This window comes from Macaca thibetana, chromosome 20 (genome assembly GCF_024542745.1).
Source record: "Macaca thibetana thibetana isolate TM-01 chromosome 20, ASM2454274v1, whole genome shotgun sequence".
NCBI classification, from domain to species: Eukaryota; Metazoa; Chordata; class Mammalia; order Primates; family Cercopithecidae; genus Macaca; species Macaca thibetana.
Window position 1 is genome coordinate 54500555 of NC_065597.1, and position 12840 is coordinate 54513394.

The 12840-nt window shown below is 44.6% G+C and overlaps 1 protein-coding gene across 1 annotated transcript in view; it reads right to left on the minus strand.

Annotated features, from left to right (window-relative positions):
• Positions 1 to 5977: 5977 nt before the first annotated feature.
• The window catches only part of HS3ST2 (heparan sulfate-glucosamine 3-sulfotransferase 2), a 107016-nt gene continuing 100153 nt past the window's right edge, over positions 5978 to 12840 (minus strand). Inside the window, exon 2 of the mRNA XM_050773180.1 lies at positions 5978 to 7375. Within this exon, the coding sequence (XP_050629137.1) occupies positions 6757 to 7375 (619 nt within the window). The 3' untranslated portion in view covers positions 5978 to 6756. The remainder of the gene's footprint in view (positions 7376 to 12840) is intronic.

The following is a 12840-nucleotide window of genomic DNA, read 5'->3' on the forward strand; positions in this document are numbered from 1 at the left end:
AAGGTGTTCCATGGCCTTCTTCATGAAGTTCTTGCTGATTCTGTGGTTGTTCTCCTCGTTTATATGACCGTAAATTCTTGCATTGCTCTAATTATTGCACTTTGCTCACTGTCTCATGTGTCTCCTGTGTGACTTGCTCCAGGGCAGTGCTCATACTCTGGCAATCAAGGGTGTGGCCTTGAGACTAGAGCCTGATTTGACTCCTGGCTCTACCAGATGTGAGAACTTTAGACATTTTCTTTACTTTTTTTAAGCCTTACTTTTCTTATCTCAAAGTGAGGAGAGCATCAATATCAGCTATCACGTTTGAGTGTGATTCCAAACACTTCATATGAATTAAATTTGTTGAATCCTCATGAAGCCACTATGATATTGGTACAATTCTTAATCCCCCTATTTTATAGATGAGGAAACTGGCACAGGAACCTAAAATAACTTGTTTAAGGTCTCAGAGTAAGAGAGTAGTAAGCTAGGGTTAGAACTTAGGCATCCGTGGTCTTAACCACCACACCGAATAGTTTCACTTTTGACTACGCTTTGAAATAGTACTTGCCTTGGCCGGGCGAGGTGGCTCATGCCTATAATCCCAGCACTGTGGGAGACTGAGACAGGCAGATCACAAAGTCAGGAGATTGAGACCATCCTGGCTAATATGGTGAAACCCCGTCTCTACTAAAAATACAAAAAAATTAGCTGGCCTGGTGGCAGGCGCCTGTGGTCCCAGCTACTTGGGAGGCTGAGGCAGGAGAATGGCGTGAACCTGGGAGGCAGAGCTTGCAGTGAGCCGAGATCGCGCCACTGCATTCCAGCCTGGGCAACAGAGCCAGACTCCGTCTCAAAAAAAAAAAAAAAAATAATAATAATAATAAACTATTAACAAAAAGGAAATGGTACTTGCCTTACAGAGTTATTATAAGATATGGAAAGCACAATTGTTGGCATACAAAAAGCACTGAATAAATGTTAGCTGTCATTACATTTGCACTTCCCTTTTGCACACATTCAGTAAATTTTTGTTGAATAGTTTTGAGTGTTAATAAGTGTTTATGAGGCTGTAATAAAGAGACACATACACACAAGAAGACACAAATCCACATATAAGTATGCATCCATGGAGAGACACACATGTGCATACCAAAAGGACTGAATGTGGAGTATGAGGAATCACTAAGGATCACAATACCAGCAGAATTGGAGAAGCTCCTGAAAGGCAGAGCTAGACAAATAGAAAGAGTCTTGGATGTCCAAAGGCGGAAGTATCTCATTGCTAATTTCCAGATCATTCAGGGACATGGAATCCCAGTGAATGGGGAGGAACTGCAGACAGGGCTGCCATGCAAGACTGCAGTTTGTGCCTTACAAAAAGATGCCAGCTGGGGGTTGGGGGGCAGAGTGGGGCGTGATATCCAATCTGTACTCCATTCACCATGCTGTATACTCAAAACGCTGTGTCCACCCCAAAGACACACCTTTTCCCACTTATCTGCCAATGAAGAGTGCCTTTTTCTAACCTCACAAAGGCTAATGATGGCAATAAAGATCCCAAGAGACCTGAGTGATTTCAGGCAGAAGACAGAGCCGAGGAACAGGGTCTATTCTTGTGGTTAAGCAATGATCAAAAGGGCTAACATTCAGGTTAGAGAGCCCCAGAAGTTCATTCATGTACTCAGATAATTATTAAGTACTTACATATGTCAGGCACTATGCTGAAAAATATGAGCACAGTTCCCACTCTCATGTAGCTCCTAGACCTCTAGAAGAGACAGATATCAAACAAGTAAACTAATATATAATGTCAGATAGTGATAAGTGCTATAATAGACTTTTAAGAATTACAAGATTGAGAGTGACTGGGGAAGACAAAGGGCAAGTTTTGAGTGGATATTTGAGCTTAGAACTGGATGATAAGAAAGAGATGGCCATGAAATCTTGAGGATTAGCCCTTTAGGAGGAACAAGTTGGTGTCAGAGTTTGGGGACAATAAGGACACCTAGAGATTTACCATCCCAAGTGGGGCATGGTTGAGAGTGAAAGAGGCAATGTTGATAATTATGCCAGGACAACAGGTATAAACTGGGTCTGAACTGGGAAAATCAGAGTGAGAGAGCACCTTACCCTAGGAGGCACAGGGACTGGGTTTATTTGGCCAGAGAATCTGGAGCCCAGCGTTTAGACTGAGCCACTTGATCCTGGGTTGTGAAAGTGATTTAATTCACCCATTCATAGGAAAAAGGAAATTGCTATGAGCAATTCTGTAGTTCTGTTAGAGCTGCAGCTGATCTCAGCCAACAGAAATATTGGAGCGGTAGTGGATTCCACTGCCAGGAATAAAGGGGATATGAATGGACTGCCTACTACGTGTGAGGCAAGTGTTTTCTCGCTTAATCTTCACAACAAAAACTCCTTATCATGGGTACAAATTTATGTCCCAATTTACTTATGATACAATTGGCTCAAAGAAGTTAAATAATTTCCCCAAGGTCATGTAGCTAAGGAATGACAGAGGTGGGATTCAAACTCAGACCTACTGGGTCTGAGCAAATTGTGCTTGCTTCCATACCATATTGTCCTTAGACAGAGGCAGGGGAAAGAAAGCAGGGACTGAAACAAGTACAGACACATTCCAATATGTGTGGAGAAGCATACTCACATATTGACACAAAGCCACAGAGAGAATCAGAGACACCTGGAGGCTTTGCTACACTGATATGGTTCTGTGGCCAAGACAGCTAGATATCCCTCAATATCTGTTCTCCCCTTCTTTCATAGAATATCCTAGTTTTAGCTCAGTATAGTGACACCCAAATTAAAGATTACATTTCCCAGCTTCCCTCACATCTAAGTGTGACCAAATAACTATGTTCCACCCAAGAGGGTGTAAGTCAAAGTGGTACCACTACCTTTGCACAACCACAGGAGGCACCATTCACAATATGAAGATGCTGTGAGTAGAAATGATGTTGCAACCTCAAATGGAAGAGGCATGTTCTTCCTGTGCCCCTTTTTGCTCCTAAGAGATTGAATGTACCAACGAACAATGGCAATAGAACTCTGATCCACAACCTCTTTAGCAATCCGCTTGGGAAGCCAGACCACAATCCCTGCAGCAACCGGCCCAGAATGAGAAAGACTTGTTCAATAACTGCCAGCTCCTCCATTTTTTGTCCCTGCTTCCAACTCAGGACCAGACAGAGAGTCACATAAACCTCTGAATCAATCACATAAGATGCCCGTTTTTGTTTTGTTTTGATTGTTTGTTTGTTTTGATTTTTGTTTTTGTTTTAGATATCCAGGCTACAGTGCAGTCGTGTAATCACAGTTCACTGCAGCCTCGACCTCCTTGGGCTCAGATGATCATCCTGCCTCAGCCTCCCAAGTAGCTGGGATTACAGGACATGGCACAATCCTAGCTATTTTTTTTTTTTTTCATAGAGACAGGTTTTCACCATGTTGCCCAGGCTGGTCTCGCACTCCTAGGCTCAAGGGATCTGCCAGCCTCAGCCTCCCAAAGTGCCGAGATTACAGATGTGACCCGCTACACCCAGCCAAATGACCCACTTCTAATGACCTCACTTCCAGCTTTCCTATGCTAACTACCTACAATCAGGCACCCCTGAAGCCTTCCCTCTTTTCCAATATGAACCTTTCCCACTGTTCTGCCAGCCTGTGAGTTTCTGCCAAATGCAAGACTCCTTGCTAGAGCAAGCTCTGAATCGATGACCTCTGCTTGCTCTCTTTTGGATAGTCTTCATTTATTTCTACACCCTCTTCCTGCTGGGTGGAATGCAGATATAGTAGGATGCATGGGTCTCCGGTCTCTGGTGTCATGGAACTGCCGTCCACTCTGGGCTGTTAGTAAGAGAGAAATACATTTCAGCCTTTTAAGACACCGCCATTTTGTGTCTCTGTTTCAACAACCTAACCAAACACACACACACGCACACACACACACACACCCTGAGGAGCCTTTCTAGTTCAGATTGAGCATTCAAACTTCATCTATTTAAAGCATACTAATTTGGAACTTGCACAAGTTTGCCCTGGGGCAGCCTGGGTAAAAGGGTCCATTTGCACTGGATTAAAAAATCAGAGTTTGCTGAGCAGATTCATGTACTCCAGATTTTACTCATTTAAACTAGGATTTTTAAGCATCTTTCATTTGCATACAATGATTGAGATGATAATTACGAGAGACTCATACCTATTCATTAATACTTGAAATTTACTTAGTCCGGGCAGTCTGAGAGTGCTTGTCATGCAAAGGAATAAAGCTGCATTTATGTGCACAAAATTCAAAATTTTCATCAATTCTGACTGATCTCTTCAGAATAAACAAGCAAATTGCATTGACTCCTTCTTAGGCGATTCCTTTGTGTCTCAATGCACTTCCGTCTCCCATTGGATATGGCTTTGGCCCCTATAAGGCCCAGAGTTACAGAACACCAAATGCTTTTGGATGGGAAGTGTATAAGGGCAATTAATTAATGCCCATATATAATCTGCCCTTTTTCTGATCACCAGAGGCTCAGGGCCCCAACTTCCAAGCAGGAATGGCTTGCACCCTGTCACTTCTCCAGATCCACAGGGGAAGCACAGAGGCAGACCTGCAGAATTGATTTCTTGATGCCACAGATCCAGTCATCTGATTCCCCGTAAGACGCTTGGGAAAGGAAGATGGACCAAGATGCAGAATTGTTGTATTACACTTTAGTGTCTTCCACCCTTATAAGTCAAAACTGATCTTCAAGGAGCTTCTACTGTGCCTGACAGAGTACACAAAGTCCGCGCGGTCCCCAGATGTTCAGCAATCCTTCCTTGCTTCCTATGGATACATGGAGCTATCTGGGAAGCATCCCCCAGAAATGCAGTTCCTTGGGACACCCTTATCCACAACCCCAGACCTCCAACATCCATCCACCCTCTCACACATTCAACCATCAGACATCTGCTATGTTCCTACTACATCTTAACAAGATATAGTCTTGACTCTTGAGGAGTTCATCGTCTATGGTGGAGGCAGACATTTACACATTTACACAAATAATTATAATCTAGTATGATAAAAGCTGCCATTGAGTCATGTACAAGCTCCCCAGTGAACAGAAGAGTGAGCAGATAGTTTAGCTGGAGAAGGCTTCAGAAATATCAAGCAAACGACACTTGAGTGAAGGGAGCATGGGTTTCCATTAGCTGGAGATGTGTCAGGGAAGAAAGCATTCCAGGTGAAGGAAATGGCATGGGAATAGGTAATGGAGACTTGCAAAATGCAACAAAAGGCACATCGTTCTGCAAGGTTGGAGCAGAGGATGAAGGAGAAACTGTAAGTTGGGGTCGTCTTGGGTGCCATGCTGGAGGATTTGGGCTTTACTAGAGGTTATAAGACACATTCAAGCCAGGGCTGGGAACTCAAATGCCTACAGGAGCCTGGCAAATGACAAACCAGCAAGGGAGGGTGCCTACATGGGAGTTGTAAAACTGGGGAGTGCAGGTTCCATCCAAAGCAGTGGCCAATTGTTGCCATGATGCGAGGTGGGCTTAGTGTAGTCAAGTTTCTCTCTCTCTTTTTTTTAATAGGAAGCTGGAAATCCATAATTTTTACATACGAATGCTCCCCGTTTCTAACTGTTGACAGTTATTTCAAAATATCATCCTGGCCAAGCAAAAGGATATCTGATGCCCCATCAACCTTTGGACCTTCAGTGTGGCACTTCTGATCTAAAATTTCTAAGCAGAGAATGAACACAGACTTGTGTTTCAGATAGAGGGTGTCCCCATAGGTCTCACATGATCTTTCTGCCTCAGCTTCTGCCACCAAGAACTTCCTTCCTCATCTCCACCACCTTGCCTCTGCCCCAGGTAGTCCTTGCCCTCCTCCCTGACCCCCAGACCACCCCCAGCACCAGCTACCTTCTAGCACTGGGAGAAGTTGAATTAATGAACTGTGCTGCAGACCCAGCTTACAGAGAAAAACCCAGCATTAAGGACATGAGAGAGCCATATTTATTTCACATGGACAAGCATGATTCCATTGCATGCTGAACATGAAAGCTCGAATGAGCAGAGTACCCGTAACAGCAGAATTATGTGCTTTTGTCCACAGGGAGCAGGGAGAATCACAAAGTGGTTTTCAGAGACGGTGTTTTTCAAGCACAGTTGAGACCACAGGCTCTGAAGTCACTGGTTTATTTCATCACCAAAGGGTCTGTCTCCCAGGAGCGGCCGGAGGTGCTTTCAGCTTTGCAATTTCTCAATGAATTGCTAAGGTCTGAGGAAGGCTAAGGATGGTCTCCCATCCCACCACCCAGAGCATCTTGAAGAAACGAAGCTCAGAGGGAAGATACATGCCACTTGGATTTAACAAGGCCACTCCTGCGTGGACAATGACAGAGACTGACCGCTGTGCCCATAGCAACAGAACCATCATCGCTTATAGTATCTATCATCACTGGAACATTCACTCTTCTTAAAGCAATTCCTCAAGGACCCTTATGGGCAGAAAGGAGAATGATTCTGGAATTTACTGGACATGCCAGGAGCAGATCAACTTTGCTTGAACAGACTGATGAGAGATAGTGGCAGGGACTTTCTGTTCTCTCGGCTTTACCTGGGCTTCCTGGTTCCAAGATGATGCAGCTCAAGGTGGGAAAGGGGGCTGGAGCTGAGGTGTGTTGGAGGGAGATGATCAGAGGGTCTGGGAGCAAATCTCATGGAAGAGATAAGCAGAAGAGCCCTTGCGAGCCCTTTCCTCTCGTGGGCTTATTCCCATCTGAAGTCCTGCCCAACAGTTTCATAAAATTTGATATTGTAAGGTCTATAAAATTCCCGGAGCTGGTCTATCACTTCAGGATCAATCTGTACATGAGTTCTCCCTTTTGATTTGCCCAGGCATCGAGGCAGGAGGCTCGATTCTGTTTTTTTCAAGCAAGGGAATCCTTTGGTCTTGTTGAAATAGAAGTGCTTGTCCGTGATGAATCTCTTAATGCCCAGGAAGTCCTGGACTCGCCCCATCTCGCCGGCCGGGTCAGTGATGAGTCGCTCGCCACTGACGAAGTGAATCTGAGCTAGCGGGAAGTACTGCAGCCAGCTCTCCAGGTGCAGCACGTACATGCCGATGCGGATGGCGTTCCACGACACGTCCACCAGGCCCAGGGTGCGGTTGCGGAAGGAGAGGCCCTCAAAGGTCGGGATGTCGGGCTTCTTGGAGAGTGTCTGGGTGTAATCAGAGATGGCGCGGGTCACAGGGTTCCGCACGACCACAATCAGCTTGGTGTCTCGGGACATGTTGAAGATGCGTCGGGGAGCCTCTTGAGTGACGAAGTAGCTGGGCGTCTTCTCGAGCGTGATCTGGCTCTCCAGGGTCCTGGGCATCAGGCTCCTGTGTGGGCAGAAGAAACACATCATCAAATAGGTTTGCGTGGGGCCAGGCCTCAGGCCCAGCTACATCAGCCTTTCCACCCAGGGACCTGTTGCATCCCCCTCCTCGCCTCTGTTCTGTTCAAAGCTCTCACCTGGTGAGGGACTCACTTTAAATCTTGTTGCTTTTCTTTTCTTTTCTTTTTTTTCTTTTGTTTTGAGACAGGGTCTCACTCTGTTGCCCAGGCTGGAGTGCAGTGGTACAGTCACAGCTCACTGCAGCCTCCAACTCCTGGGATCAGGCTATCTTCCCATCTCAGCCTGCCAAGTAGCTGGTACTACAGGTGTGCGCCACCATGCCTGGCTAAGTTTTTCTATTTTTTGTAGAGCAGGGTCTCACTATGTTGCCAGGCTAGTCTCGAACACCTGGGCTCAAGCAATCCTCCCACCTCAACCTCCCAAAGTGCTGGGATCACAGGCTTTTTTTCTTATTTAATGTTTAACCTGTTTGCTTCAAGACTGGAAACAATCTAAACATCCATCATTGTGAGCTAAATAAATTGTGGAATAGCCAATTAATAGGGTTAGGTAGATCTGTATGCATTAATATGAAATGAGTTCCAACATACAGTGTTAAATGAAAATAGGCAAGATACAGCTTGTACATCTTAGGAAGGATACATAAGGAACCAATAAGAGCAGTTGCTTCTAGGGAGGAAACTCAAGGTGACTGCAGAATTAGAAGATGAGGGATAAATGAGAATTACTTTTCTTTCTTTTTTTTTTTTTCCAAGGGACAAGGTCTCACTCTATCTCCCAAGGTGCAATGCAGAGTTACAATCATGGCTCACTGAAGCCTCGAACTCCGGGACTCCATGATCCTCTCACCTCAAGAAGCCGGGTCTACAGGCTCATGCTACCACTCCTGGCTGATTTTTAACAATTTTTTGTAGAGATGGGGTCTCACTGTGTTGCCCAGGCTGGTCTTGAACTCCTGGGCTCAAGTGATTCTCCTTCCTCAGCCTCCTGAGCAGTTGAGATTACAGGTGTAAACCACCATGCCTGGCTTTTTTTTTTTTTTTTTTTTTTTGGTAGAGATAGGGTCTCACTATGTTGCCCTGGCTGGTCTCAAACTCCAAGCTTCAAGTGATCCTCCTGCCTTGGTTTCTCAAAGTGTTGGGACCATAGGCACAAGCCACTGCACCTGGATAAGAATTACTTTTTATTTTATAACCTTTAAAACTGCTTGAAAATTTTAATGCATTTATTACATATTCAAAAATTACAAAGTAAGCCACTGAATATTGTTCTGGCAAAAGATATTTCTCCAAATATATTAAGAAAATCTTTTTTTGGGGAAAAAGTCTTGTCTTGCAGGAATAGCAACTGTTTTAGATATGAGTTCTGACGTCTTCTTCTGCTGAAAAACGGTTGAAACACATCCTTTGTGTAGGCTTGAACAAGCCAAGAACTCCAGGCTGGTTGGGATCTCAGTCAGGAGCCAGGCTATGTAACCTCTCTTTCCCTTGTTTTTTAATTTCCTGGCTGTGCTGGAGACCTTAAGGGATTTGGGAAAAAGCACTGAAGTCTCTTTCCCGGGAGCATCTCATTCAGACCTTGATGGAGGGGAGCATCCCTGGTTCCCAACCGCTACTTCTTGATGAAGGTCACTGTTGACCCTTACGTGCATTTTTCTTAATTCTAGCTGCACCTTAGAACTACCCGAGAAGTTCTTTTCCTTTCTTTCCTTTCCTTCCTTTTTCCTTCCTTTTCTTTCCTTCCTTCATTCCTTCCTCTCTCTCTCTCTCTCTCTCTTTCTCTCTCTCTCTTTCTTTCTCTCTTTCTCTTCCTTCCTTTTCCTTCCTTCCTTCCCCTTCCTTCCTTCCTTCCTTCCCTCCCTCCCTCCTCCCTCCCTCCCTCCCTCCCTCCCTCCTCTCTCTCTCTCTCTCTCTCTCTCTCTCTTTCTTTCTTTCTTTCTTTCTTTCTTTCTTTCTTTCTTTCTTTCTTTCTTTCTTTCTTTCTTTCTTTCTTTCTTTCTTTCTTTCTTTCTTTCTTTCCTTCCTCTCTCTTTCAAACATGTCTGGGCTCTGTCCTAGAACAACTGATTCAAAATATTGAGGGAGGAGATATGCTTATATAAAGTTCCTCAGATCATTCTAATGGGAAGGCAGAGTTGAGAAACACCTTTCCCAAGCCTAATGTGGTAGGAGGCTGGTCTAGACTCCAGAGGCAGGGCTTGGATACAGGACCAAATTGAGGACTAGCTAAAACAGGGCGGGGCGGAAGCAGCTTTCCACAAGACACGCCCACCAGTGTGCCCTGTCAGCTTACCACTGCCATGGCAACGCCTGGAAGTGATCATCCCTTTCTATGGCAACAACCTGATGACCTGGAAGTTACCACCCTTTTCCTAGGGTGGTAGATTTCTGCCTAATCTGCCCCTTAATTTGCAAGTAATTAAAAGTGGGTATAAATATGACTGCAGAACTGCCTCCGAGCTGCTACTCTGGATACTCTGCCTATATACTACCCCTGTAGGGTAGCCCTTCTCTGCAAGGAACAGTGGCTCTGCTTCTGCTGTACACTGCTGCTTCACTAAAAGTTGCTTATCTAACAACACTGGCTTGCCCTTGAATTCTTTCTGGGCAAAGCCAAGAACTCCCCGAGGCTCGCCTGCCCTGCATCACTAACACTATGATTTACCAACCCCCAGAACATTCATTCTCGCATCCTTTGGAATATCAACTCCCAGTTCTTAGCTTTCTGCTTCCCGGCTCCTATCACTCTCTCCACCCAATACCCTGGCCTCACAGTTCTTTGACCTTTGCTACTCCAAGTATTTCCATTTTCTCTTCCCTTCACCAACTCTTTTTCTTGGCCATACCTTGGGTCATGTCATTGAAATTTGCTTAACTCTGAAGTGGTTAATTCAGAAATTTCACTCTAAGACTATGTAGAGGTTTGAATGGTGACCCTCCAAAAGATATGTCCACCCAGAACCTTTGTTCTGTTTTGGGTTTTTGTGTGTGTGTGTGTGTGTGTGTGTGTGACAGAGTCTCACGCTGTCACCCAGGCTGGAGTACAGTGGTGCCATCAGGGCTCACTGCAGCCTCAATCTCCCCTGGCTTAGGTGATCCTCCTACCTGACAAATCCCAGGTAGCTGGGACTATAGGCACTCGGCACTACTCTTGGCTAATTTTTGTATTTTTTGTAGAGACAGGGTTTCACCATGTTGCCTAGGCTGGTCTTGAACTCCTAGGCTCAAGAGATCTGCCTGCCTTGGCTTCCCAAAGTGCTGGGATTACGGGTGTGAGTCACCATGCCCAGCCCACCCAGAACCTTTGAATGTGACCTTATTTGGTAAAAAGGTCTTTGTAGATGTAATTAAGGACTTGCAGATGAGATCATCCTGGATTAGAGTGGGCCATAAGCACAGTGACGAGTGTCCTTGTAAGAGAAGGGAGGAAGAGTCACACATTAAATACGGTGACCTGAAGACGAAGGCAGAGTGTGAAGTCAGATATCTACAAGCCATGAACACCTAGGACTGCCACGATCAGCCACTGGAAGCTAGGAGAGAGGCACAGGGCAGATTCTTCTCAGAGCAGTCAGAAGGAACCAACCCTGCGAACAATTTGGTCTCAGACTTCTATCCTCTAGAACTGTGAAATAATGCATTTCTGTTGTTTTAAGCCACCCAGTTTGCAGTAATTTGTTATGGCAGCCACAGGAAACTACAGATTACAACCTCGTCCCTTTCTACCTTTTCCAGTCTCAAACTTCTTATACCCATTTTCAAATTCATCTGGGATTCTCTTGATTTCACTTTATTCCATACCTTCTCTGGACCCAATGAACAATCATTTCAATAGCATCATCTTCATCCTCATCCATTTTCCCATTCTAATCGCTCTCTCCAGTCTCTAATAATGCATCCTTCCAGCCTTTTCTCCTTTCCAGGTCTGTCCCTGGGTTGCCAAACAGCAGTGGAGAAAATTGCTGGCACTTACAAGTAGATCCTTACTATGTTCATGGATTCTAGCTTCCATTGAATCTTCAATACTGCTCAGTGATCTTATATTTGTCTTATCAGGCCCTTTCCATCATTTTTCATAGTAAGTGTTTCCAATTCTCATCATACACTCCCAGCCTGAATCCTGTCATCCATCCTTAACATGCAGCTAGTCTCCTGACACTAGAAAGCCATAAGCTTTCAACCTAACACCTCAACTCCTTCAACCTGCCTCTCCTCCAGCTTAAAGCTGATCCTTATGTGCAACCATCCTCAGTCCCTCCTGCTAGTCTCAGAGAACAAGGTACCCGAGGGCTCACCCATCCACCTGTGCTTAGATCCCTTCCCCTTCTGCCTTTCCTGCAAACGCACCCATTAGCGCCTTGAACCTTCTAATTCATTGCTAGGCTGATACAACTGATCTCTTGCTTCCAGGCCCAAAGTCTATGTGGACCCTTTTTGGTCGATTGAAATAGTACTTATTAGTATTAAGTAGGACAATTTTAAAAAATAGTATTTATTAGTATTGAGTAGAACAATTAAAAACAATTTTTTAAAACTTGAGTAGAACTAATTTTAATAAAGTAGTATTGAGTAGATAGTTTGCATTATGTGCAAACAATCACAAGGGCACTTGAATAGAATTCTTTGGCTGGATTTTCTTAGAAATCAGGACATATTATATCGTGACTGTGGCATATATGGTAATTAGGTGTTGGCCTGTATGACAGGAATAGATGAAATTACATAAGGATAACAGTGCATTTAAACTGTGTTTAAAGACTTCCCAAACTCTACAGGGGCTATTGAAATAAAGGTCTTTCCCAGCACAAGGAAATTGACTTGACTTGCCACTAAACAGATTCCTTTGCAATATCCTTCAATACGCTAAAGAATATCCAAGAAAGGAATTGAGGACAGATTTTCTAAGCTTACTTGACTATAGAGCTGTGAAGCACCAATTAACATCTCTTTTTGTTACCAGTTTGGAAAATGCTGACCAAATCCAGTGATCTCCAAAGTACCACATTATTCCCCCATCTGTGCACTAAAGTGAAGCTCCACCCTTCTAATTTCTTTTTTTCTTTAATTTCCTTTTTTTTTTTTTTGAGACGGAGGTTTGCTCTTATTGCCCAGGTTGGAGTGCAATGGCACAATCTCAGCTCACTGCAACCTCTGCCTCCCGGGTTCAAGCAATTCTCCTGTCTCAGCCTCGCAAGTAGCTGTGATTACAGGCATGTGCCACCACACCCAGCTACTTTTTTGTATTTAGTAGAGACAGGGTTTCACCATGTTGGTCAGGCTGGTCTCGAACTCCCGACCTCAGGTGATCCACACACCTTGGCCTCTCAAAGTGCTAGGATTACAGGCATGAGCCACCGCACTCAGCCTACCCTTCTAATTTCTAATTGGTGTTATCAGTTGCAAAACCAAATGGCAAATACTAAAGAAGATACAAAAATCAGGCTGCAAA